The sequence below is a fragment of the Triplophysa dalaica genome, chromosome 14 (genome assembly GCF_015846415.1).
Source record: "Triplophysa dalaica isolate WHDGS20190420 chromosome 14, ASM1584641v1, whole genome shotgun sequence".
In the NCBI taxonomy this organism is placed as follows: Eukaryota; Metazoa; Chordata; class Actinopteri; order Cypriniformes; family Nemacheilidae; genus Triplophysa; species Triplophysa dalaica.
In genome coordinates this window covers 6,229,852-6,255,565 of record NC_079555.1, presented here as the reverse complement: position 1 = coordinate 6,255,565, position 25,714 = coordinate 6,229,852, and the positions used below count along the sequence as shown (strand labels likewise).

The 25,714-nt window shown below is 36.7% G+C and overlaps 2 protein-coding genes across 2 annotated transcripts; both read right to left on the bottom strand.

The window, feature by feature from the left end:
- Nucleotides 1–3,565: 3,565 nt before the first annotated feature.
- Nucleotides 3,566–14,277, bottom strand: LOC130435416 (chitin synthase chs-1-like). The gene is made up of 19 exons (XM_056766028.1): nt 14,220–14,277; nt 10,445–10,580; nt 10,166–10,348; nt 9,052–10,067; nt 8,884–8,973; nt 8,643–8,801; nt 8,382–8,556; nt 8,200–8,301; nt 7,968–8,109; nt 7,638–7,838; nt 7,271–7,555; nt 6,974–7,153; nt 6,123–6,507; nt 5,918–5,949; nt 5,765–5,829; nt 4,706–4,816; nt 4,409–4,626; nt 4,220–4,289; nt 3,566–4,138 (listed from the first exon to the last, which is right to left on the bottom strand). Exons 1-19 carry the CDS (start codon nt 14,246–14,248, stop codon nt 4,031–4,033), a joined length of 3,687 nt encoding a protein of 1,228 aa, XP_056622006.1. The 5' UTR covers nt 14,249–14,277; the 3' UTR covers nt 3,566–4,030.
- Nucleotides 14,278–15,660: 1,383 nt separating this feature from the next.
- LOC130435415 (chitin synthase chs-2-like) lies at nt 15,661–25,316 on the bottom strand. The gene is made up of 19 exons (XM_056766027.1): nt 25,129–25,316; nt 24,645–24,780; nt 24,349–24,537; nt 23,214–24,229; nt 23,051–23,140; nt 22,775–22,960; nt 22,520–22,694; nt 21,852–21,956; nt 21,269–21,410; nt 20,823–21,023; nt 20,456–20,740; nt 20,149–20,328; nt 18,045–18,438; nt 17,880–17,908; nt 17,739–17,794; nt 17,535–17,645; nt 16,788–17,005; nt 16,585–16,657; nt 15,661–16,502 (listed from the first exon to the last, which is right to left on the bottom strand). The coding sequence occupies exons 1-19, from the start codon at nt 25,155–25,157 to the stop codon at nt 16,404–16,406; spliced, it is 3,714 nt and encodes a 1,237-aa protein (XP_056622005.1). The 5' UTR covers nt 25,158–25,316; the 3' UTR covers nt 15,661–16,403.
- Between the last annotated feature and the right edge of the window lie 398 nt (nt 25,317–25,714).

Genomic DNA, 25,714 nt, shown 5'->3' with positions numbered 1-25,714 from the left:
ACATTCTTCGGAATTGCATCAAGAACACTTGCAAAGTCTGGATATATGCCAACAAGTTCCCATTGGGATTGATCAATTGATTTACAAAAAAATACCTTCATGAACCAAGTATGGTAGAAAAGTGATTTGTTTTTAAATAGTAGGTCTTTGTTATTCCAAAAACAATATCTGTGTGGTGAGAAATTATGCGTGTTAATTCAATTCCATGCTAACAATGCCTGTCTGTGGAATCCAGCTAATTTCACGTGAATTTTATCAACAGTTTGACAGAGCCATAACCTCCGTTATATAATGTTTTTACTGCATTCAAGAACAAGACAAAAACCAAACAACATAATAACATTGAAAATTAATGCATGACTTACTGTATCAAACGCTTTAAAGATCAATAATAAAATACAACTTTCATCATTTATAAAGTGATTATAGTCAATAATATAAGGCCAGCCTAATATTGTTCCTAATATGCTGTCCTTGCATAAATCCAGATTGTTCTTGTCATAATCTTCAAGCAGCGGGGGAAAAACGGAAGTGCGTCTTTTGATTTAGCAACCAGCCAGCAGTGTTGCTCATCATTAGTTCATCTATTGATATACGATGCATTTGTTTCCAAACGGCACGTGAGCGTACACAACAACTAATATTGTTGTGTTTCGGAGCGAACCGAAATACCCAGATCATGATTTGCAGAATTAGGTCATCTCGGATGTTTCATTTGATCTTGGATGTAGCAAGCGACGTACAGGCCCCTGCATGGTTAAACTAAACCAATAAGGGCCGTGTTAAGAAATAATGTGTTTATGATTGCACTTCTCATTATTTTCGAACGTTTTGAAACAACTTGACCAATCAAAAGCAAAGAAAAGGCAAGCTGGTTGTGCGGGTTTTTAATTAAAGATGTTGCACACCCGCCCAATGCACTTTCCTCCGGTCTAACCCGTTCAAAAGAAGCCCTGGCAACACTCTCTGTGGAAGGAGCCTCCAGGTGTGGCAGAGAGGGAGGTAGAGAGGATGACGGCTCCGGCTCGTTTTTCTTGCAGGCAGCGCTTCATCACATCGTGTTGCCCATTTTGGCAGCAATTATCTTGGCGCAAATTTTGTATGTGCGCTATTGGTATCGAAATGTGGTATCGAACCACAAGACGTTTTATTGATATTCGATAGTATCGATATGCTTAAAAAGTATTGAACTCGACACCCAGCCCTACCTGTGAACGTGGTTTATGACTGTCTATCTTTTATGTCTATTACTCACTAGAATTTAAAATGTACAATTTAATGCATTTACGTGTCTGCGTCCTGTGAGGAAAATGTAAAGGAACAAACAATAAAACCATCTGAGGTTCCATAGTAATTTAATATCATTTTACTTTATAAAACTGTTTAAAAAGATGAATAAACAGTGCTTACTGCAGTTCAGTGAAGTTATTATGTTTCACGCTGATAACGGGTGTTGAGAAGCACGAACTTTCTGTATGTAGGCTATCTAAATGACCACAACTTTACCTGAAATAAATACTTCTATGCCAAACATAACACTTAATGCCCGTTATTTACTGAGATACGAATAAACACTACTGAAAACTAGGATTCGTAAACACTTACTTGAATTAAGTTTTTGGGTTACAGCCTAAAATGTTTTATGTTGACATGCTCACATTAAAAACAGTTACCAATATGCAGATAACTTACCTTGGCAGGAACGCAAGCATTTAAACAAGATACCAATGGACTCTCTGTTATAACTCCAGAACCGTGAGGGGAATTTGCAGGACGACTCTGTTCAAATCCGTTTATAAGATGCAAAACATGACGACATGAATGCTTATACATTTTAAAGTATCTGAAACATCAAACCACACCCGGACAGGCCAATTATAATTAATCATGACCAGAACTGTTAACAAACCCTGTAATTTTGGCATTATGAAGGTGGGTAGGTGCAGCTGAGAATGGAGTTATTGAAATGGAAAAGGGAGTTATTATGGTCTGTTTTAAGTAACAGATCGAAAACCCGAACAACACCCACCGCTTTAGAATAAAGATACTTTTCAAATGACATCAAAATCATTTAAGACAGAATTTAGAAGATTTAGAGAGATTTATAAATTATTATTAATAGAGCCAATTTTACCAATTTAACCATTTATTTTGGACGTTTAACACTTTCTACTCTTTGTTTCTGCATTAATAGCTGGGTGTCCTACCTGATGTGTATTCCAGAAAGGTGATTCAACATACTCGAGATAGGCTAAACACAACCTAAATATGAACCTGCATGTGTAAGGTTCCATTACAGCTGTTCTGGGTTATTTAATTTACTCTAAGCAGGGGCCTGTTCAAGCTCAAACGGTTTGCTACGGGGTTTTAGATTGTTTGGTGGGTGTGTCAAGAATGTCAGCTCATTCAGCAGCAACATGTATATAACCCACACGGTATTAAAGAGAGGCACAATGTGTCCAAGAAAAGACATTCAAATGTGTCTGCTCCAGCTCGGTATGTGCAACACGTATTTATACCGATTTAATCAGGCTCTCATCAGAATGGTCATCTCAGTTGCTATAGTTCAATAGTTATATAAGTAAAGAGTAACACAGCTGCCTCCGCAAAGGCAAGTCAGGCAGCATTGGAGTCAATTGCTCTCCAAGTCAATAGATTAAAATAATTTAAACATGTAGCTTGATGTTTAATGTTTTTTGTATCTTATAGCATGAGTCTATTAAATGCTTATGAATAGCTTGGGTGATTCGGTAGGACTAAAGGTTTCATAATCCTACTATTTCAGCACAGTTGAATTGCCCAATAAGAGATTTCCCACGCCGTATACGTCATATGTATGAAAGGAGAAGCAGTCAAGAATATAAATAGAGAAAAGGAGGTCTGAGGTTTCACTGGGTTCTTAGGCATTCTCTGTGTTTGAGGGATTAATGATTGTGGAAATACATAGCATCCTTTCTTTGCTATCATCAGAGAGACATCTCATGAGTTGTGTGTCACACTTTCATCACATCCATTATCCTGGGTAAAATATGCCTTTTGGTGAAGGTTATTTAGGCTATTTGACAACTATCAACTCTGCTTATTGAAAATTGCAAAAGTGGTGTACTGTTAAGTTTGTAGTGCAGTGCAGTTTTTTTTGCAGGGGCAAACATTTCTGTTTTAAAAAATTAACAACATAAGATGGCTGTTTTTTGTCTTTATTTCTGATCAGGGAGAAATTTAGCAATATGATTTTGGCAAATGGTGTCCCGGACAGCCCTGCCATCTAGGACATCTCCTGGAGGGATGGGTCATCATTTTCAATTTGTATGGCAGGGTGCTCTCTAAATCTAGCAATTGTATGAAGAACAACACATGCCACAATGATGTTGCATGCTCTTTCAGGGATTACTCTGAGTTCACACACTGAAACCTTGCTTTGAGCATGTTGATTGTCATTTCGACCCTTGCTCTGGTCCTACTGTGGGCTATGTTGAAGCATTGTTGAAGTTATTGAAGCATTGAAGTTGTGACAGTTTTGTTAAAAAAATAGTATACACACTTGATTAAGTAAATTAAACAAAAATATTTGTAATCATTTATTTTAAGTCATACAAGTCAAGTCATAGCTTCACAATTCTTTAAGATTTATGCCTATGAAAAAGTTTTTACAAATTATGGTATAAGTTAGTGTATCGAGGACTGTAAAAAGTAAACATTTTTTAAAAGTGCCACACAGTTGAAGTGTTTCAGTCATCCATCCTGGAAATACTGGAGAGCTAAAGTTTGAGAATACATGCCGTCATGTAACTTGGTTCAACTTGACATTTAACTAACTTTTTAACATTAAACTAACATTTTTTTTAACTTAAATCACAATTTTTATTTATGTGTGACTATTCCCGTAAGAGAGACCATTTAAAATAAGGCTAAAATACATAATACATTACAGGGTTCAATGTAGCTACATATAGATACTGTATGTAAAAAATAGAACCTATAGGAACATTAACCTTGATTAAGAATTAAAGACAGATTCTGTCAACAGATCTTAGACAAAAAATCCTGCCCCTTCTTCAGCAGATGTGTTCTGTGTGTACATGGCTGTGTCAGAGTCATCGTTTTCATGCCGGTGGTCTGAGTCAAGAACTGAGGAAACCTATTGAAATTCATGCAAAATTAATTAACAGCACACCTACAGTTTTACCTTAAGCAAATCTTATTTTGTGCACTGACTGACCTGGGACTTCTTTTTAAAAGCTCTGGTTTCTGTATCAGCATACGCCACAAAATGGATTAGTGTATAGATTCTGCAACAAGAATGACATTGCATATCTATATTTAACTTAAGCATCTTTCACAAATCATCAATCATCGAAGTGAGATGTAAAATGCTTATTAAATGTTTATCCGTGACTTTAATTGTTACCTGTGGTAAAGCATTGCAAAAAATTGTATCAGCAGCAATAATGTAAAGCCCAGTAGAAACATGAGCGCAATTGGATCAAGAGAAAATGATTCTGTCGTTGAATGAGTCCCATTGGGGTAGACCTTTGGGATCTTTATGGAGACTGTGTCACCAATAGTTTGAAGGATGAACGTTGTCACTAACCAAAGTGCATTGCAGAAGAAAAATGCAAATGTCATCTGAATAGAAAAAGACACAGGAAGAGTTTATTTCTATTTCTTAAACACTGTTGTTGAAAACATTTTTGCATCGGCTTACCCTATTTCTCAGTTCTCTCAGATCATTCGCAATTTTCTCTTGTTCTGCTTTATTTTCTTTAAGAGGTTCTAGATACTTTTTCTGGAGCTGATTCCAGAAATTGATTTCATCCTGCAACATATGAAAAGTTTGATAACAACATTAGGATGTCTAATGCATTAAATATCAAAATATGTCAAGCAAAAGTTAATAAAAATAAAACGAGGATCTCGAAATGTAGCTTCTGTGGGGTATAAAAAGAGATGGATCGTAGATAAAGCTACTGTATGACTATGGAAACAGTGTTGATAGCAAGAATGTTAAAAAGTATCAGATTACTTTATACTGTGAACAATAGTGCACTTCATGGTTGTATAATAGGTATGCAGTTTAAATCATGATATTTCCAAATGCTGTAACATGTCTGCAAAATCAAAATGTCAACCATCTAGATGGTTCTGTTTGGTTGTGAAGGGTGACTGCATTGTGGCTGTTCAGTTTTCTTGCCTGAAGGTAATAACTATACCAACGTCTATTTGATCTGAATTGAATACATCTGTGCCGTTTGCCAGATGTTAAGAGTTAAATCATGTCTGTGACTAGCTCACAACCTGCTATTGAATGCTGAATGAAAGCAGATATAGAATGCTCTCATTTTATTTCACAATCAAGTTATAATATGATTCTCGAGAAGGGCGTCAGAGAAGGGCATGGAGCATTCATTCATAAAGTATTTAAGACACTTCTTTGGGTGTGCTATCTATGCCTGCCTGTATATGATGCAATCCTTAAAGGAGTGGACTAAATATCCTTTACTATGGTTTCATTATGGGTTGTCTTGAAAGAGAGCCTTTGAAATCTAATCAGTAAATGTACAGATTTGATTTATAGCCATCCTTTCCATGGAGGAAAGTCAAATGGCCACAAAAACAGGATTAAAATGATATAAGACTGAAAATAATGTATGAATATTAATGCTAAACAAGCTTTCGTAACTTTTAGGTTTACTATCAAAAGGGTTGACCTCATGTCAAAAGGTTGCTACCCGTTTTACTTGAGCAATTCAAAGATCAGTCTTACCATAGACAGTGTCGATTCCCTCAAAGAAAGTTGATTAGATTTCATCTGAAGATGTTCAATCCAAGCTTGTGGAATTAAAAATATAATGGTTATTAATAAACTGTAGTCTCATTTAATAACTGAACTACAAGAAAATATGGAAAACATACTTACATTGATAGGAAATTTGTGAGCACCCCGGTGAGCTGCAGTGCAAGAAAACAGAATTATCATTAGTAGCAATAAAAATATTTACTGTAAACTAAAAGTTACTTGTTCAGTGATTTCTTTCTTTGAATTAATTAAATAGATTTACAATACTACATGAATGAACATGCCATGAAACCATGTCAGTGAGGTTGTGCTACATTATATTTACCTTTCTATTTCCAAATGAGCTTGTGTAGTTTCAGTCACTGTTATGGTTTCTGCGGCTGGTGTCTCCTTCATAACTTCATAAGACCCAAAGCATGGACATTTACTACATGCGGCCTGCAAGATCTGCTTCTTGAGGGCACTGACTGCTGCAGTCTTAGCCCGGCCACCAGTTTCACGTGTACCCCATGAAACATTGTTCATGTTGACTATGGAGTAAATAGCTAACAGTAGATATGCGCTAGGAATGCAAATGAAGTACAAAAGTCCATAGATGACCAGTGAGCTCTCCTGGGGGTGTAGAGCAGCCGTGAGGAGATACAACAGAGCCATGCCAATAAGGATCAGACCACTAGGGGTCATAAAAGTGTCTTGAACCACTAAATCACCTGTGAGGTCAAAATGAGAATAAGAATGTTGTAGGGGTTTGCATTTTTGTTGAGCCCATTAAGAGCCTGCTGATAAACACAGAGACAGATATTTGTAAGAATGCTTTAAACCAAACAGTTCTTGCCCTTTATTAACAACCATAGTCTGAAATTGTTGTATTTCTTTTAATCTTTAAATAATTCTTTGTTCTGTTTAACACAAAATATATTTTGAAGAATGTAGGAAAGCAAACTGGGGCACTTTTGACTACCATTGTCAATTTTCCTACTATGGTAGTCAATGGTTGCCAAGAACTGTTTGGTTACAAGCATTCTTCCAATTATCATTCTCTGTGTTCATCAGATAATACATATTTGGAACAATTTAAGGGTAAGTAAATGGTGACAGCATTTTTATTTTAGGTCGAACTGTCCCTTTAAAGACTTGTTCTGGTTTTATTCAGACATCTAAACCAAACAAATGTACCTATAATTGATAGAAGTATTCCTGCCATCAGAAATGCATAAATTACACTCATGACTGCAGCGATTGTAATCTGTGTGTCAGATTTCAGTTTCAAGCACAGTATCAGGTACACAGCAGGGGGCACTACAGCCAAAATAAGGGCGACATTTGCATTCATTTTGAAGATGAACATAAGAGATCCTGCAAGACAAAACAAAACACTTTGAGGTCGACTGTAGAAAATAGGGTGCTTTTGGATATTTCAAAAACAAGACTACGTTACAGATGAGCATAAATGAATCCAGAAATGCTCTCTACCTGCTATCATCAGACATATAGTGGCAGGGCCTAAAATAGAAGCTGCCATGCTGATAATCTGGTACACGATGTAAGGTTTTGATATAGAGCTGTTCCTTTCTGAAGTCAGTCCTCCTGAACCCAAGAGGTCAATGGTGTTGGCCATTGTTGAAGGTCCCCAGCGTCTGCGCTGGTTGTAGAATTCTTTAAACTCTTGTGGTGCGTTTGTGTAGGCATCAGATGCTGCGTTGTACTCCACCCTCCATCCCTGCTGCAGCAGTAAAGTGCACAACCAGCGATCCTCACCTGACATCACATCATAATTAAGGTAAATTAGTTGACAAAATTGCTGTATATTATTTATCAGCGCTTGGCAAAAAGTTGTTACCTTGATCATATTGAACATGGTGACTGGCCTCAGTGGCTTTGGTCGTGTATCTTTTCATGACGTTGTCGTCTAATAGTGCAGAACCTCTGAAAAGACTGAAACATCCGGGACTGCACAGGACACAGCCAAGCACGTGCTCGGCAGACTTTTGCAGCCAGTGGCCTACAGCGTATTCAAACTTCTGATACCACACCATGGGTCCTTCAAGCATAGAAATTTTGTCAGAGAGGAAGATATTCTCACACTTTGGTTATCTTAGCCTTTTATTGGTTCTGTCTGCTACACAAGGAGAACAGTGTCATACTGTATATACAGTGAAAATGACCTCACCTGTGCCTGTCGGGTGAATCCTGCCACAGGCAGCACCAACCTCTGGGTAGAGTTTAAGTCTGTCGATCAATAGCATCACTGCAGATGGCTGAAAGTCAGTATCACCATCCAGGGCCAAGATGTATGTGTTGTGAGCTTCTCTCTAAGGAGTATTGAGAACATAGTCAGACATTTCTAGGCCAGAATCCACTTTAATAACTACTTTATAGAGGTATTCGCAATGAGGTCTAACCTTCCGAACTTCTTTAAGGGAATTTAATTCTGCACCTTCCTCAAACATTTTGAAGTACTTTCTGTTAAGCCGCCAGCCAAGAATGTAATACAAGTACATGATCTGCACAGATAATTAAAGTCCATGTATAATCACTTTTTAAGAAGCATGTTTTAAGATACATAGTGTTTCATAAATCTCACCTGAGACCATCTTTTTTTGTGTCGGATAAGCTGCTTGTCCTTGAAGTGAACCATCAACACATTGCCTTTAGGGAGGGTGTATTCTAGACGACCTCCATAAGGAGTGTTTATGATCTCCTGAGAAGGCAGAGGCGGCGTCTCCTTAAATATACTCGAAATCTGCACACTGAAATTACTAAAAAATGTGAACAGTTTAAGGTCAGTTATTTGTCTAACATTTTCCTCTTCACAAAAATGCATTAGATTGAGGATAATTCTTACGTGTAGACTTCTGTAATGACTTCAACAAGTGTTTCAGCGTATTCATTTGCATGTCTTCCATTATCATTGTCCTTAAATGCATCATCGAAATAAATATGGAATTCAAACTCCACATCACTGTTTGAGTTTTGGTTGGCCTTTGGTCTGTATCTATCAATTCTGTTAATGAAATAAATGGTATTAATATTACAATTAAGATGACTTCTCACTGACAATCTCAATAAGTGCAGACTATATTTACCTGAACATAGATATGATTATACTCATCATTTCATCATATGTCTCATGCCACATTGTTGCACACAAAAACACTTTGATGGTTTCCTGTTTCCTACGGTGGACATAAAATGTTTATAAAAAGAGCCATTTTAAATTTTAAAAATAGACTAAGTAAGAAGTGATAATTTACCGTTTCTCCTTGCTTCTTTTTCTGATCACAAAACGGGTGTTCAGCAACATGGACTGTTCCAGAAAAGCTCCTTCATACATGCGCCGCACAAACAAATCTTTGGTCCTTTCAATTCGTTGGATGTTCAGGTACCAGACATAAATTGTATTTAAAATGAGTCCCATCCACCAACTCAGAGCTGAGATGCCCATAAACACCAGTCCTTCTTTCCTCATGTTCACCACAATGTCTCTGGTACACACAGTTCTTACAACGTCTTTTATCATCATGTTCACCCAGTGGTCATTAAAATTCTGCTGAATATTCTCACAATAGGTGGAATTCGGTTTAGACTGCAAGGGCATAAATTGAACTGGAACCAAAAACACAATCAATACGACAAATGACAGCAGGTACATGGGCATGACAAAGCTGCGGCGCATAAAATGCATTTTGCAGGCCACAACCACAAACCAGTGGCACATGACAGAGGACAGAATCTGGACAGCCACCAGCAAACCAACTGTGGGTGTTTGGAACAAAAACAGTGATGACTTCCAGTCCTGGCCTGACAAAGGGACATAAGCTCCAAGCACAGCCGCAGTAACCAGAATTCTGATCAGACTGGAGAAGATGTCGACCACGTTACGGGACTTCTCAATGTCTCGAGAAATGTCCCCTAGAAACTTGATCCTAAAGAGTGAGCTGAAGTTCTCCCACCAGTTCAGAGAAACGAAGATGGTTCCCACGATGGCAAGTCCGACTGATATTTTTACCTCAGGTGAACTTTCTTCTATTATCAGATAACTAATTGCAAAGAGGATGTAACCAAGGATGATGAGGACAATGGAGCACCCAGGTATTGTTATATAGCATTTCCTATCTCCATTAAAGCACTGAGCGACCACTTGGAACACGGCAGACAGGATACTCACACTGTTCAGAATCGTCACATTACTGACAATGTCAAAATGTGGCATGGCTACGATAGTAAGGACTGCAGCTCCTAATGCTACCAGGAACTCTATACCAAGTACCTAGAAAAAAACAGGACATGTTGAACAATAATGAAAAAGACATTTCATTCTCACATGTTAAATTGCACAACACAATTAGGGATAATATGTTTTCTTACCCATAAAGCTGTCTTTTTAGTGGGCATAGCTGTACTCTTGAACAGGATTTTCCACACGCTTTTAATCAGAAGAAGAACATTCGGAAACACCAAAACAAAGCCGATGCCCAAAAGAGCAGTCACATTGTGCTCTACAAATGTAGCTGTTTCGTTCCCGAAAGTTATCAAAAGGAGAAAGGATGTCTGTGGGAACAAAGAATAAAACTCTAAATATTATACTTCTATCCAAAACAATTTCTAATCAATAGAAATAACTTGAGGACAATTAAAGGATCTTACTTTACTAAGGAGTGCAAGAGCAAAGACTAGTATGGTTACAATGATACATGTGAACCACTTCAAAAACTGTATCGGTCCTTTAGGTTTCCGCTCATCTTGAATAGTTGGAACTTTTCTGAATGTGTCCCATGGGCGCCTGGAAGTGAAAAGTAATTTGTTTAAATAAATATGCATTTACTGACTTAATAGACACACAAAAAGTTGAAATCTGTTAATCTGACCAAGATAAGACACATCTATGTATTTTGTCTACAACATTTTTGGTTTGTGAATGTCGTGGGCAGGCACCTCTCCTGACCGAGCTCGAGCACATATAGAAACTTAGATATGTCAGGGAAATTTGCTGTCTCGCGCAGACTGCTCCGTCATAAGATCAATCTTTTAATGGAATGTAAAATGCACCCGGTAGTTTAGGACCCCGGGAGAGCCTGCTTTCTGACAGCTGTTTAGCATGTCACTTAACTGAATTCTCTTAAAGTAAAGCGAATGGTTATATACATGTAATGGGGTAGAAGATATAGGTACTACAAATGAGATGGACTACAAACCCACAGGTCAGATTGTTATAAAAGGAAGTCCAACTTTAGGGACTTCCTCTTTGAAGCACCATGTGGTGTGGGTACTTAAGACTGTGTAAGAGCTGATGATAAGATCACCAATTAACAGAACTGAATTGGTGAGTGCCCCATCAGAGAATGTTGTTTGTTGCTTCAAAGAATAAAGCAGACCTATTTTAGAAGCATCAATGGTAATTTTAGTCAAATCCTTTTTGCTATTGCGAGTTCGCTTGGTTTTAATATTTATATCTGCCTTGTGTTTTAGTGCCTGTTTGGATCAACATACTTTGGGTGTCTCAGAGATTTAAGCATGTAAATGCAGGTATTAATCCGTACTAAATTCTGGGATTGAGTTTAAACGTTTGATATTTTAATTTGTTTTATACTTGATTGTAAATGTTTTTAATTATGGTAACTTTTTATATGGCGATTATACATTGTGTTTCTTCTTTTGCAGAGAATGCATGATTGCCGTTTACTTTCTTGTTTTCTTTACCAGAAATTATGGTGGCTTAATTTTTGTATCTTTACTTTCTTTCTTTGTTTGTTTGTTTTCTATCCATTGTGGACCCACGAACTGTGGGGTTCTCGCTTGTATATGCCATGTGAATAACACCGCCAAGGTGAAGGTATATAGGTGTAGTGATTTTGGGTGATTATGGTTGTCTGGAATTTGAAGTGAACTTTTGCTTTCTCTTGTGATGTAGTGTGAGTGTGCACTTATTGGTGGAGTATTCTCTATGTGATATAACCGATGGGCCCCATGCTCTGTGGGTGTTCAAAAGTGTCTTGTCGTTTTTGTTTAACTCCGTTTCTTTGCCCATTCCATTTATCCTTGAGTTATTCTTATTATTGTCGAATAAATACATTTGTGCAGAGAAACAGACTGTGGTTTGTGCTTGGTTGAGTCCTCTTCATCCCTTATAAGATGTCGGGGTTACATACAGTTAGAAGAACAGGGTTGAGTTTCCCTATAACGTTGTATATTAGAGTCCTACGAAGACTCAAAAGGTACACCGTAACTACAGGTAGGCCTATACCTTTTCTACGTGTGTTCCCCGAAGTCTACCGCAGGAGGTCATCCTGCGTCCCCCAGATGCTGTTCATGGCGGTGGTGCTGAATTAATGTATATCGATTATTTAACGATCTAATTATCCATTATAGAAACACTTTTTCACTACGTTATAAAAGATAGCAGTGTTCTTTAATAAAAGACGCACTTCAAAATAGTTGAAATTGCATTGAGGGCTCATTGAATATCATAAAAATTATCCAAATTGCAATCAAAACTCAACCCCGCATAGTTAATTTAATTTTAACCTATCGTGCCTTAACCCGCCATAAGGGTCTTTGAAAGGAACATTTATATCAGGGATCCCGAACTCATAAGGAAGGCCGCCACACTTGGCTGTTGCAGTGCATTAAAACGTTAAAATAAAATTAACATAATTAATCACACTTACAATATCAAGGGGAATAATATAAACAAGTACGCCATAATTGTGCAAACACATTTATTCATGACAAGAAAAATAAAAAGTAAAGAGAGGGAATGTGTGTGTTTTTTTTTCTCTATTTTCTGGTTAAAAGACGTGAGAAAGTCTAACTTTGATTATATGTGTTGGGGAACCCCTGATTTAAATCATCAGAATATATGTGGCTAGTGTCTTTATTTACTAAAAGCACAAAACGCGTAACACAAACAACAGCTAGCAGGAAAAACACCTAGAGCCAAATTGTGGGGCTGCTCCTTTGAGTTTGTATTGACAAAGCCAGACCAGACAGATCCAAAAGCTGCTGAATTTGCTGCCGTGGCAGGTAAACTTTTCCATAAATATATTTGCAGCATAAATCAAAGCCAGGTTTTCACGGATTATATTCACAAACACTAAATTGCTTCGCGGATTATCTTTTATTTTGCAGAAATATTCGCTGTTCGGCTGCAGTTTGACAATCGACAATCGTTCACTTTGAATATAGGCTACTCTAATGTTTTAGTTTTGCCAGCTGATGCATCTTTAGATAATATCATTAAAAGCTAACAACCATCAATGTAAAGACAATTATATTCTTTGCACGAAAAGACGTCAACATGGTGGTTTCTTTTACTTTAGATTTTTATTTGTATAGATTGCGATGTAAGGAAGCTTTTTTTCACAATGGCAACTTGCGGAACCTTTTGGGAGATGACCAACCTTCCGATGACTTACAAAAGGTACAGACTTAACTGAGAACCTTTTGGGAAACACAAAATAACGATAAACTACAGCTCAAGGTAATTTATGAACGACGTAAAGCGTTAAGAAGGTTTTGGGAAACAGCCCAGTGGGCTACGTGGGTTCACTTTTTACGGAGGGCATCTGCTGTTATCTGTAATGTATTCTGTTCATATTACACTTCCGTTCATACTGCATACTACACTACACTGTGCCTCTAAGATGTTTCTTGTACTCTATTTGACACCTCATGTCCAAATGTAGAGTTTGGTTCCAAAATGAGATATTGTTATAATAATATTGTATTATTGCTCTTCTATGACATATCGCTTATTGGTCCCTGAACTCTGTGTAATTCGCTTTGGATAAAAGCGTCTGCTAAATGACTAAATTTAAATGTAAATGCAACTTCGTTTTGAAAAAACGATTATGATTTAGGACATTATAACTAAAAAATATAAAGCTAACAAACACAATACAAACATGACAACATAATAAAAAACATGATTTTTGAAAAATATTAAAAAGGTTATCTCATTTTGGATCCAAACTATTCATATAGGCTACATGTTTTGACTAAGTAAAAATACAGGATTGTTACAGAAATCACATTTCATACTTTTAAAAATAACACTAAAGTGGTTCATTTCGATCTTTTATTCGTTCGTGATGTAATTTTCAGCAAACATCTGATCTGATGAGTAAAAATAATTATGCTGACTTGCCAAATATATTTTGTTTGATTGAAATTATGTCCCATTAACACAGGTTGTTGTTAATTACTGATGTAAATTAATTAATTCTGTGTTTTCCATCATAAGGACTGAAGTTTCAGAGAATATATTATTTAAGATTCTATCATTCTAATTACGTAAAATATTGTATTATTATTACTACTCATTGTTGACCTAAACGTTGAGTGCTTGAATGTCTCTTGCCTTCCGAATACAACTTCTGATTTAAGAAAAAAATCTCTAATAAAAACAGCATGTTTTAATTACCAGAATTTGGTCTTCTCTTCTTTTTCCATAGTGATGCCAACCTTCGTTGTTATCAACAGACGACACCACAACGACTAAAGAAGAGAAGGCAGCAGCAGTAATATTGAAATCATATGCTAATCAGCTGCATGTTGTTCCACATTTTTTTACAACCGAATTACCAGTCTGACCAGCTGTAGTGTGTAAAGCTAACTACATCTAAAAAAAATCGGAAACCAAAGCCACTAACCCTAACTTTTATAACCCAATTTTTTTGTTGTTTTCACCCTGCTTTGTACAGTTATATATTGATGTGATTTTGCTATTAAAAAAAAAAAGAATTTGCTATTGTCTTTTTTTTTTTTTTTTTTGTGGGTAGACTTTCTATATTAATACCATTCTAGTATTGCTAATCAGAAAAAGCATTTGACAATCAGAAACTTTAATAAAAAAATAATCAACAGCATTATTTTAGAAACCTGCCACAGTGTTTCTTTAGGCTATCTTTTCCATGTTTTAAAGAAAATTATATTCTTGAAGTGCATTAACATTAAAGTTTCTTAAAGTTTCATTAAATAAAGTGCGATTCTATGAAATTTATATTATATATATTATATAAAACAAATATTAATATGTGAGGCTAACAATATATATTTCTATGTACTGTAATTTAACATTTACAGAAATAAATAATCAGATTACATAAAGACAAATTATTCAAGAATTTTGCCTTGGGCCCTAGGTTTGCCACTGTGTCTGTACAGCAAGATTAAGAAATTTCAGTTTTGTGCAAACAGGGTGGAGTATACAGCAGTGTAGTTACATACCATCAGATTCTTTGTATTTAGGTGTGTAAAAGTCAAGAGAATTCATATGACGTAAAGTACTGGTCCTGCGTAAAACTCAAAAGGATCCACTCAAAATAGGTATCTTTTAGTATAGAGGTAAACTGATGTTTTTTTTTAAATTTTCCATTTACTTTTCCAGGAAGTCCCATTGAGATGAATGATCTCTTTTACAAGAGAGACCTGGCCAAGGTAGCAGCCAAGGTAGCAGTTTGTAATCAAATTAAGATTACAAACAATTAAAATACATGAAAAAACAAGTAAATCACACATCTGTAAAGGAAACAATCACTTGTATGCTTTACCACATTCCTTAAAATTTTCTTGAATTAATTGATAAATATCAATTGTAGTCAACTGTAAATCTTTTTGCAAATTATTCCATGACCAGAGTGCATAATAAGAAAAAGAGATTTAAGATTTTCTCATTAAACATAATTGTCTTGATGACCTTACAATATTCAGAAAAATGTAGCAAAATTTCAATACGCATTCGCAATAATTATTATTATGTATATTATATCCATATGTGAACATTTTGACATTGACTATCATTCTATACTCTGTACCACAAATAACCTGATGTGTTTCTATGTCGTTAAACTATTCAAAAGGCCTACATTTGAAATCTTTTAATGAGTCAAACTGGTTTTCACATAAAATCCTGTTTGTGACAAACAATTACGTAGATGTGAACATTACTGTTATTATAGCTACAGAATAGACAGCGGAACCGGTTCTCAACCTACTCTGGCACGCATCAAACTTCAGCAAGCAACATTTAGTTCTTCGTCCCTTGTCATGGAATGGGAAACATAAAACAAATTGTATTACAAAAAATATAAAACAGGTATCTCAAAAACAACTAATGACAAATGACCAATTAGGTGACTAATATCTCAAAAACAAATTTTCAAAATTTCTGAAACTCACTGGCCTTGACACTAGACATTGTATGCATGTTTCCTTTGGGGAACCAAATATGCCTCCTTTTGTTTTACATTCCAAAAATCAAAAACAGGTTCAAACAAGTTCATGAGGCAATGACTGTAAAGCAGCACTTGTATTCAATAAAACATAGATTGGAGGAGTGCCACCTAAATCCAAAAGTCAAAGTTTTTTTTATTGTTGCTCCTTACAACCTTTAATGCTTCAACTTTATTCGTAAAAAATATTATTTTTCCTTTGTAGATGAAAAACAGGTTTTAGCTATATGAAGTCAGAATAATATTTTTTATTCCTCAAAATATTTTTAGATTAGATGCTTCAGTAAGTATTACAAACATTCTATAATATGTGTATTGCTATATAACAGTCAGCCATAAAAAGCTGAATTGAGTATTATTTCTGACACAAGAGCTTATACCAAAGTTACAGATCCTAGAGTACATGGGTTGTGAAAAATCACGCTTATGTCCGGCTCTTTGTTCTCATACTGGATGCTCTTCGAGTCTACATTCTGTTGAAATAAAGGCATGGTTTACAAGCTGTACAACTGTTATTTAATATTTACAGCTTTTGCATTTGATTTATTGACTAACCAGTATTGAATATTTTCTTAAATCTTTGATTTCTGTATCAACATACGCCACAAAATGGATTAATGTGTATATTCTGCAGGAGAGAACATAAAACGCAATCACAAAACACATCCATAATGTTCAACAATTGTAATAAACTCAAGATTTCTTTGCTTATAAAATTATTTATCTGTGATCTCATTCTTGCACACACATGTACTTACCTGTGGTAAAGCATTGCAAAAAATTGCATTATCAGCAATAACGCAAAGCTCAGTAGAAACATCAGCGCAATTGGATCAAGAGAAAAGGTTTCTGTCGTGGAATGAGTCCCATTGGGATAGACCTTTGGAATCTTTATGGCGATATGGTCACCAATGGTTTGAAGGAAGAATGTTGCCACTAACCAAAGTGCATTGCAGAAGAAAAAAACAAATGCCACCTGTATGTAGAAATTAAAGAAAGTTATTTTGTCATTTTTGTTATTTTGTAATTAGAATTAGAATTTTAAAGTTTTACATAATATTGCGCATAGAAATGTATAGTCTGTTTAATATTTAACTGTTAACTGTGTTTCTATCTCCTTTATCTTAAATGTGTGCTTTCACTGTGCGTGCTTGCGTGTCTGTGTGTGTGCGTGCTTATGTGTGTGTGTGTGTGTGTGCGTACTTGTCTGTTTATGTGTGTTAGTACATGTGCATATTGTGTGTATGGAGAATTTGTATGTGGGTATGTCTGTCTTCTGTGTTTTCACCTTTTTCTTGTTTTTAAAGGTAGGCTATAAGTTTAATTGTTTTGCTTATAGTAAATTTGTCTCGACATGTACAGCTGCTTTGTAACAATGAAAATTCTAAAAAGCGCTATATAAATAAAGTTGAGATGAGTTCAATTCATGTTATCTGATTTTGATTAGACATAACTTTATTTAATGAAACGATTATTTTTTTCAATTAATTTATGCATAAGCTTACCTTATTTCTCAGTTCTCTCAGATCATTTGCAATTTTATCTTGTTGCTCTTTGCTTTCTTGAAGAGGCTCTAGATACTTTTTCTGCAGATCTTTCCAGAAATCGTTTTCGTCCTGCAATATGTAAGAAGAGACATGTCAATGTTCACAACTCAATGTATCTGAACATTCTGCTAGGCCATTGATTAAATCATGAATTAACCTTACCTTAGTTAGAGTTGACTTGTGAAAGTCGTAAGACTCCTTCAGATGTTCAATCCAAGCTAGGTGGAATAAACATAGAATACTGTACACCCATTCAATAACTCAAGAGACAGAATGTTTAAAAAGAATGGAAAGCATACTTACCACAATTTCTAAGTGAGCCCTTGCGTGGCCTAAAGTGTAAGATTACACAATTATCAATAAAAGAACCACTGTAAACTTTTTATATTAAGTCAGGTCGAATATACTATACTGATGAATAGAGTCATTAAACAATGCCTCGGAAATGGTACTGTAGTATGCTTTTACCTTTTTGTTTCCAAAGGAACTTGAACCTGCACCAATTCTGTCCCTGTTGTGGTTTCAGCTTTTGGTATCTCCTCACTTGCATCTTCACGAGAACCCAAGCATAGACATTTACAACACTTGGCCTGCAAGATGTGTTTCTTGATGGCACCGACTGCTGCAGTCTTAGCCTGGCCCCCAGTTTCACGTGTACCCCACGACACATTGTTCATGTTGACTATTGAGTAAATGGCTAACAGCAGATAGCCACTAGGAATGCAGAGGAAGTATAAAAGTCCATAGATGATCAGTGAGAACTCCTGAGGGTGCAGGGCAGCCGTGATGAGATACAACATCACCATGCCAATGAGAAACAGGCCACTCGGGGTAATGAAAGTGTTATTCCTAATCAAATCAGCTGTGAGGGTTGAAATGAGATAAGAAAATATAATAATTGTGTGTGCAAGAGTAACAACATGAATAAATAAATAAACTATCAAATTTGAATTTGATCATTTCTGGTCAGATTTAAGGTAGTTGCTTGAAAATATCAGAAATTTTACGGAAACTATCATGAACCCTTTGAAATCAATAGGCCTATATATAATTACTCCACCGACCACCTATCTGATGTTCTTATCTTGGATCGGACAATATAAGTGTTTTTAATATGTATTTACTGTTTCTTAAACTGTTGAATATAGATATAATTAAATAGATATAAATAGGCTATGAAATATGGATACACTCTAAAACAGGGGTCTTCAACGTTTTTCGGGGCAAGGACCCCTTTGGTGAGATTGACTTGTCGCGTTGGCCCAGCATCGAGATGGAACTTTTTGGAGTGCCGATTTGGAGTGCTCGATTTCATGCGCCTTTTTATACGCGAACAATCGCGTTCCACGCTCGTTATAACTCGCGCGGAAAGTTCGTTACGTTCGCGTGAGTGACACGAAATGACAAATATTTGTAACCTTCCCGGAGGACAAGGTTGACCCGCTCCGCCTGATTCGCGTCATTCGCACCGTCTGCCGCGAGTTCGCGTATGTACTCGTCTTTGCATTGCGCAAAACGCTTAATTCGCGCTTGGTGTGAACCCAGTGTTACGCATCAGACGTTTAACCAACGGTTAGATACAGTGGCCGCTAGGTGTCACTGCGTTGCAACAGAAGAAAACACATGCAAACACAAAAAACACAAGCAAATTCAGAAAGCATCTTCATTCGTTTGGCGACACATGCCCTGCAAATACTCGAAACACAAACAAACACAGAAACGCGCTGCAAACTGCACAGACAACAACGTAAGTGTTTTCGGGGGACCGCAAAAACTGATGCACCTGATTGGGACGCGCTTCACTTTGACTGTTCAAATTCGTTTGTGGAGTTGTCAGCCACATTGAAGGTAATTGCTTTATAACGTTATTTTAACTTCTTAATGTACGTCCGTAGGATATTATTAGCCTATCGATTTGAACAGTTTAACAAAAACGATGAGACGTAGTAGCTGCTTGACTTCCTTAAACAAGTGTCACTATTGAAAAGTTTTAAAAAATGATAAAAAACTTATTCTAGTCGACATAGTCAATGTGGCTGACAACTCCACTAACGAATTTGAACAGTCAAAATGAAGCGCGTCCCAATCAGGTGCTTCGATTATTGAGGTCCCCCGGAAACACTTCCGTTGTCGTCCGTGCAGCTTGCAGCGCGTTTCTGTGTTTGTTTGTGTTGCGAGAATTTGCAGCGCGCTTCTGTGTTCGTTTGTGTTTCTAGTATTTGCGGGGCATGTGTCGAAAACCAATGGAGATGCTTTCTGAATTTCCTTGTTTTTTGTGTGTTTTTTTGTGTTTTCTTATGTAGCAGCGCAGTGACACCTAACGGCCACCGTAGTTAGAGACTTAAATTAGGACTTAATAAGACTTATTAAATGAGCCGTTGCTCCTTTAAAATATCAATTTACTTTATCCAGAACTACTTCTGACCTTCAATAACAGCAAATCTTGGTTCATGATTGTGACAAACCGAAACCAATTAAAATGAATAAGATCATTGAAAAGCTCTGCTCAGCAAAAGCGATTTCATTAGATCAAAATAAACCATGTAGTACAATAAAAAAAAAATGATGTTACCTATGATTGAGAGAATCGTCCCTGCCATGAGAAATGCATAGCATACACTCATGACTGCAGCGATTGTAATCTGTGTGTCAGATCTCAGTTTGAAGCAAAGGATCAAGTAGACAGCAGGGGGCACTACAGCCAAAGCAAGGGCTGCATTTGTTCCCATTTTGAAGATAAACACAAAGCTTCCTTAGAGATAAACAAAGCACTTTAATATTGCTTGTAAAAGAAGTCGAAAAAACATTTTCTTTTAAGGATATTGCAAAAATAGGGCAATGTTACAGATAAGCATAAAGTAATATTTTATGCTCTCTACCTGCTATCATCAGACATATAGTGGCAGGGCCTAAAATAGAAGCTGCCATGCTGATAATCTGGTACAAGATGTAAGGTTTTGATATAGAGCTGTTCCTCTCTGAAGTCAGTCCTCCTGAACCCAAGAGGTCAATGGTGTTGGCCATTGTTGAAGGTCCCCAGCGTCTGCGCTGGTTGTAGAATTCTTTAAACTCTTGTGGTGCGTTTGTGTAGGCATCAGATGCTGCGTTGTACTCCACCCTCCATCCCTGCTGCAGCAGTAAAGTGCACAACCAGCGATCCTCACCTGACATCACACCACAATTAAGGTAAATTAGTTGACAAAATTGCTGTATATTATTTATCAGTGCTTAGCAATAAGTTGTTACCTTGATCATATTGAACATGGTGACTGGCCTCAGTGGCTTTGGTCGTGTATCTTTTCATGACGTTATCGTCCATTAGAGCGGAGCCTCTGAAAAGACTGAAACATCCGGGACTGCACAGGACACAGCCAAGCACGTGCTCGGCAGACTTTTGCAGCCAGTGGCCCACCGCATATTCAAACTTCTGATACCACACCATGGGTCCTTCAAAGTGTTTTGAAAGGATGTTATTTGCTCGACTTCTATAAAGTGATGTCTGTGAGTTGCTGTAACTTATGAAACCAAATTTCTTTTTATGTGTTTAATTAACATATGCCGTTACGACCCATCACAATACAATTCATGAACTGTTTTTAAGTCCATTTTTCTTTTTAGACACAACAGAAGCGAAACAAGCTAATTGCAGCTACAAGATATACAAGATACAGTATCTTATAAAAAAATCCCACCTGTGCCAGTTGGGTGAATTCTGCCACAGGCAGCACCAACCTCTGGGTAGAGTTTAAGTCTGTCGATCAATAGCATCACTGCAGATGGCTGGAAGTCAGTATCACCATCCAGGGCCAAGATGTATGTGTTGTCCTTCTCTCTCTAAAGAGCATCAATAGGCTTTTTAAGTTCCTTACAAACCTAGCATTTCGTAATAAGGACACTAGCAATAAGTTCTGTAGGAACAGTTCACCGAAAAATGAAAATTCTTTTTTTATTTACTCACCCTCAAATTGTTGTTCCGAATCTGCATATATTTCTTTGTTCTGACGAACACAGAGAAAGATATTTGGAAAAATGTTTGTGAGCAAACATTTCTTGGACACCAATTTTTCCTTCTAGTCAATGGTGGCCAAGAACTGTTTGGTATCAAGCATTCTTCCAAATATGTTTCTCTGTGTTCATAAGAACAAAGACATTTATTGAGATTTGGAACAACTTGAGGGTGAGTAAATGTTTTAAAGGGAGGAGTGGAGTGAGCGGTTGGTTGCAATTCGTAACCTTGCCGCTAGATTTGACTGACTGGACCTTTAAGGCTCTAACCTTCAAATGCTCATTAAGGGACTCCTCTTCTTCTTTACCTTCCTTAAACATTTTGAAGTATCTTCTGTCAAGTCTCCAGCCAAGAATGTAATACAAGTACATAATCTGCAAACACAAACGATTTTAAGGTTATGATTAACTTGGATTAACGCACAACTCCTTTAGCACCAAAAATATGTGAATGATCAAAGAACGTAGGCTTGCCCAGTGCTGCGTGAAGCAGAATGTGCCTGTTGTTTATCGGAATATGAAAATTTGTATATCCTCAAAGTATCCCAAAAGTCCTTAATCTATCAACGATGCCAGGACTTTTACTATTAACTCATCGTGCTTGTGTATCGAAACCCACATATTAGTCTGGAAACATGTGAACACCAATAAGATTTGACATTATTGACAAAGGCCGCCATATTTATACACCTTTGTAGACTGTCCGTTTATGCTAATACGCGGTTATCATTCGCTAAATGAGTTCAAAATGTTAATTGTTTTCTCTCACAAAAAGTATTGTTTCACTTCAAAAGACTTAGATTAACCCAATGGAGTCATTTATTTACATACGTCATTAATTCTGAGGGTGTTCACTGCACTAATCTTGCGCTTCTATTATTATTTTCTAATTACTGTAAAAAAACGTTACCTTTCGTAACCTTGTGAATTAATCTCACCTGAGACCACCTTTTCTTGTGACGGATAAGCAGCTTGTCCTTGAGATGAACCATCAACATGTTACCTTTAGGGAGGGTGTATTCTAGACGACCTCCATATGGAGTTTGTATGATCTTCTGAGAGCGGAGGGTTGGCATCTCCTTAAATATACTTGGATTCTCCACAATGAAAATGCTAATGAATGTAAATAAAGTTTTCAGGTCAGTTTTCCCATCACATCCCAGTACAAAAATGAGATTGAGGATAATTCTTACGTGTAAACTTCTTTAATGACTTCAACAAGGGTCTCAGCATATTCATTTGCGTGTCGTCCATTATCATTGTCATTAAATGCATCATCAAAATAAATGTGGAATTCAAACTCTACATCGCTTTTTATTTGATCTTCTTGTTTGTCTTTGTTTTTTGTTATTTTGGTCTTTGGTCTGTATTTATCAAGCCTGGTAAAAGAATATAAATTATTGCCATTATAAATCTACTGGTTTCGAAGCAAGCTGAATACTGTATTACTATATGAAGACAATATTTACCTGAACATAGAAATGATTATTTTCATCATTTCATCATAGGTCTCATGCCACATTGTTCCACAGAGGAACACTTTTATGCTTTCCTTTTCTCTAAAAACAACAATACATGTCTTTGAAGTGACCAATTTTAAATGACAAAACAAAATAAAAGAATAAAACTTACTGGTTTTTTTTCTCTATGATATTCTTTCTGATCTCGAAACGGGTGTTCAGCAACATGGACTGTTCCAGAAAAGCCCCTTCATACATGCGTCCCACAAACAAATCTTGGGTTCTTTCGATTCGATGGATCCTCAGGTACCAGACATAAATTGTACTGAGAATGAGTCCAAGCCACCAGGTCACAGCTGAGATGGCCATACACGCCAGTCCTTCACTCTTTACGTTTCTCACAATGTTCCTTACACACAGAGTTCTTTTAACATCTGACATCATGTCCATCCATATGCCATCAGATGTCTCCTGAACATTCTCACAGTAGGTCGAATTTTGTCTGGGTCCCAAGGGCATGATTGCAACGGGCACCAAAGCCACGGCCAGAACTGTGATTGAGGCCAGATACATGGGTAGGAGAAAGCTGCAGCGCAGGGCATGCATTTTGCAAGCCACAACCACAAACCAGCGACACAGGGCAGACGACACAATCTGAACGGCCACCAGTGAAACAACAACCGCTGGGATGAAATAAGATACAGACGTCCAGTCCTGGCCTGACAAAGGGACATAAGCTCCAAGCACAGCTGCAGTAACCAGAATTCGCATCAGACTGGAGATGATGCCGACCACGTTACGGGACCTGTCTATGTCTTTAGAAATGTTAGCCAAAAATGACACATCAAAAAGAGTACTGTAGTTCTCCCACCAGTTTAGAGAAACAAAGATGGTTCCCACGATGGCAAAGCCGACTGATATTTTTACCTGAAGAGAGCTTTCTTCCATTATCAGAAAACTGACCGCAAAAAGGATGTATCCCAGTATGATGAGGACAATGGAGCACACAGGTATCATAATAAAGCGCTTCCTCTCCTTGGCGAGACACTCAGCGACCACTTGGAACACGGCAGACAGGATAGTTACGCTGTTCAGAATCATCACATTAGTGACAATGTCAAAGTGTGGCATGGATACTATTGTGAGGACTGCAGCTCCTAATGCTACCAAGAACTCTACGCAAAGCACCTATAGAGGAAAATCAGTTAATATCAATATTTTATGACCTATTGACAGGTTTTCATTGAAAGTTGAAATCTCTTTGAAAAGTAACAGTGAGACGGCAAAGATCAAATGTGTTTGCTTACCCAACAAACAGTCTTTTTACAGGGCATTACTGCACTTTTGAAAATGAACTTCCAGATGCTCTTAAGCAAGAGGAGAACATTTGGACCAACAAGAACAAAACCTATACCAAGCAGACTGGACGGTTTTTTATCTGAATGTACACTTTTAGTTTGGTTGTTTCCAGATGTTATCAAAAGCAGAAATGATGTCTGTATAAAAAAAAGAAAAAACAATTGCAGTTTAACCAAGCTTTTTTAAAATATTTGATCAATCCTTTAATGCAGAAAATGATTATCTAATGTATCATGCAGCGTACTTTACTGAGAAGTGCAAGAATGAAGACGAGTATCCCAACAACAGCACACGAGAACCATTTCAAACATCGCACTCGTTTCCTGGGCATCTGCTCGTTTTGAATGATTGGCACTTCTCTGCTGGCATCCCATGGTTGCCTATAAATTTTTTTTTTGTTAAATTAAGTTTTTTTATTTGTTTAAGTAATGTGAATTTAATTATTGGTAAAGATTTAATGGTTCTTATTCAGAAAGACTGTCTAATATTTGGGGAGGAGAAAGATAACAATGAAAAATATATTTGCCAGCACATTGTTAAACGCCGTTAAACTGAAAATATCGAAATAATTATTTTATTTATGCTTTAATACTAGCATTTTGAAAATATTAAATAATAAAAGAGTTGTTAAATAGAATTCATTATTTTACTATTCATAATTTTTGCATTATTTTATTTGTTGCATGTTTAAATCACATATATTTGTAAATGCAGAGTTGGTTCAGTACCTGAATTCCGTCTTCTGTTGCTTTTCCATGGTCTGTGGTGTGCGATGAATCGTCAGTACAAAAGATCAGAGCTTTTAAACCAGAGGGGTGGGACGTATGGCTATTTTTTTATAGGTCCACCTGCAAGTAATTTGCTATTTCTTTTACCCCTCTCCTTAATCTGCCTTTCCAAAGTAAGACATTTCCTTACCCATATGTGTTTCATCACCAGAGGTATGCTGGAACCCCTTTCTGAATAATCTTTCTGAATGAACGATCTTTACAAGGAAGAAGGAAATGTAAGAAAAAAACCCTTCCAATGCCCAAGAGTTTCATTAATTAATTGAGAGTCAAACATTCACGAGAGATCCAAACAACAAGGAAATTGGTGTTTAAAAGGACTTGACCTCTGTTACTTTATCAATAATATAAATCATCTTATGTCATAGTTATGGAAAGAGGAAAGAGACGACCATCCAGATTTCCACAGAAAATTTACAAAGAGATTAGTTAATGTATGGAATTCTTTCAAAACGGGTTTGTCCATTAATTTCAGTAAAGACTTTAATATAAAAATTCTGAAGAGAGTTGTTTGTTTCGATGAATG

Bases quoted from the DNA above. Each gene is read 5' to 3' on its own strand.
- LOC130435416 (XM_056766028.1), bottom strand. From the start codon at position 14,248: ATGGAAAAAGAAGAGAAGACCAAATTCTG. The intron at 7,556-7,637 runs GTAACAACTTTT...ATGTGATGTCAG, and splicing joins CCATGTTCAATATGATCAAG to GTGAGGATCGCTGGTTGTGC. The intron at 4,817-5,764 runs GTAAGACTGATC...CATATGTTGCAG, and splicing joins GGGAATCGACACTGTCTATG to GATGAAATCAATTTCTGGAA.
- LOC130435415 (XM_056766027.1), bottom strand. From the start codon at position 25,157: ATGGAAAAGCAACAGAAGACGGAATTCAG. The intron at 21,024-21,268 runs GTGGGATTTTTT...AACACTTTGAAG, and splicing joins AATTCACCCAACTGGCACAG to GACCCATGGTGTGGTATCAG. The intron at 17,006-17,534 runs GTAAGCTTATGC...TTCTACATACAG, and splicing joins TGAGAGAACTGAGAAATAAG to GTGGCATTTGTTTTTTTCTT.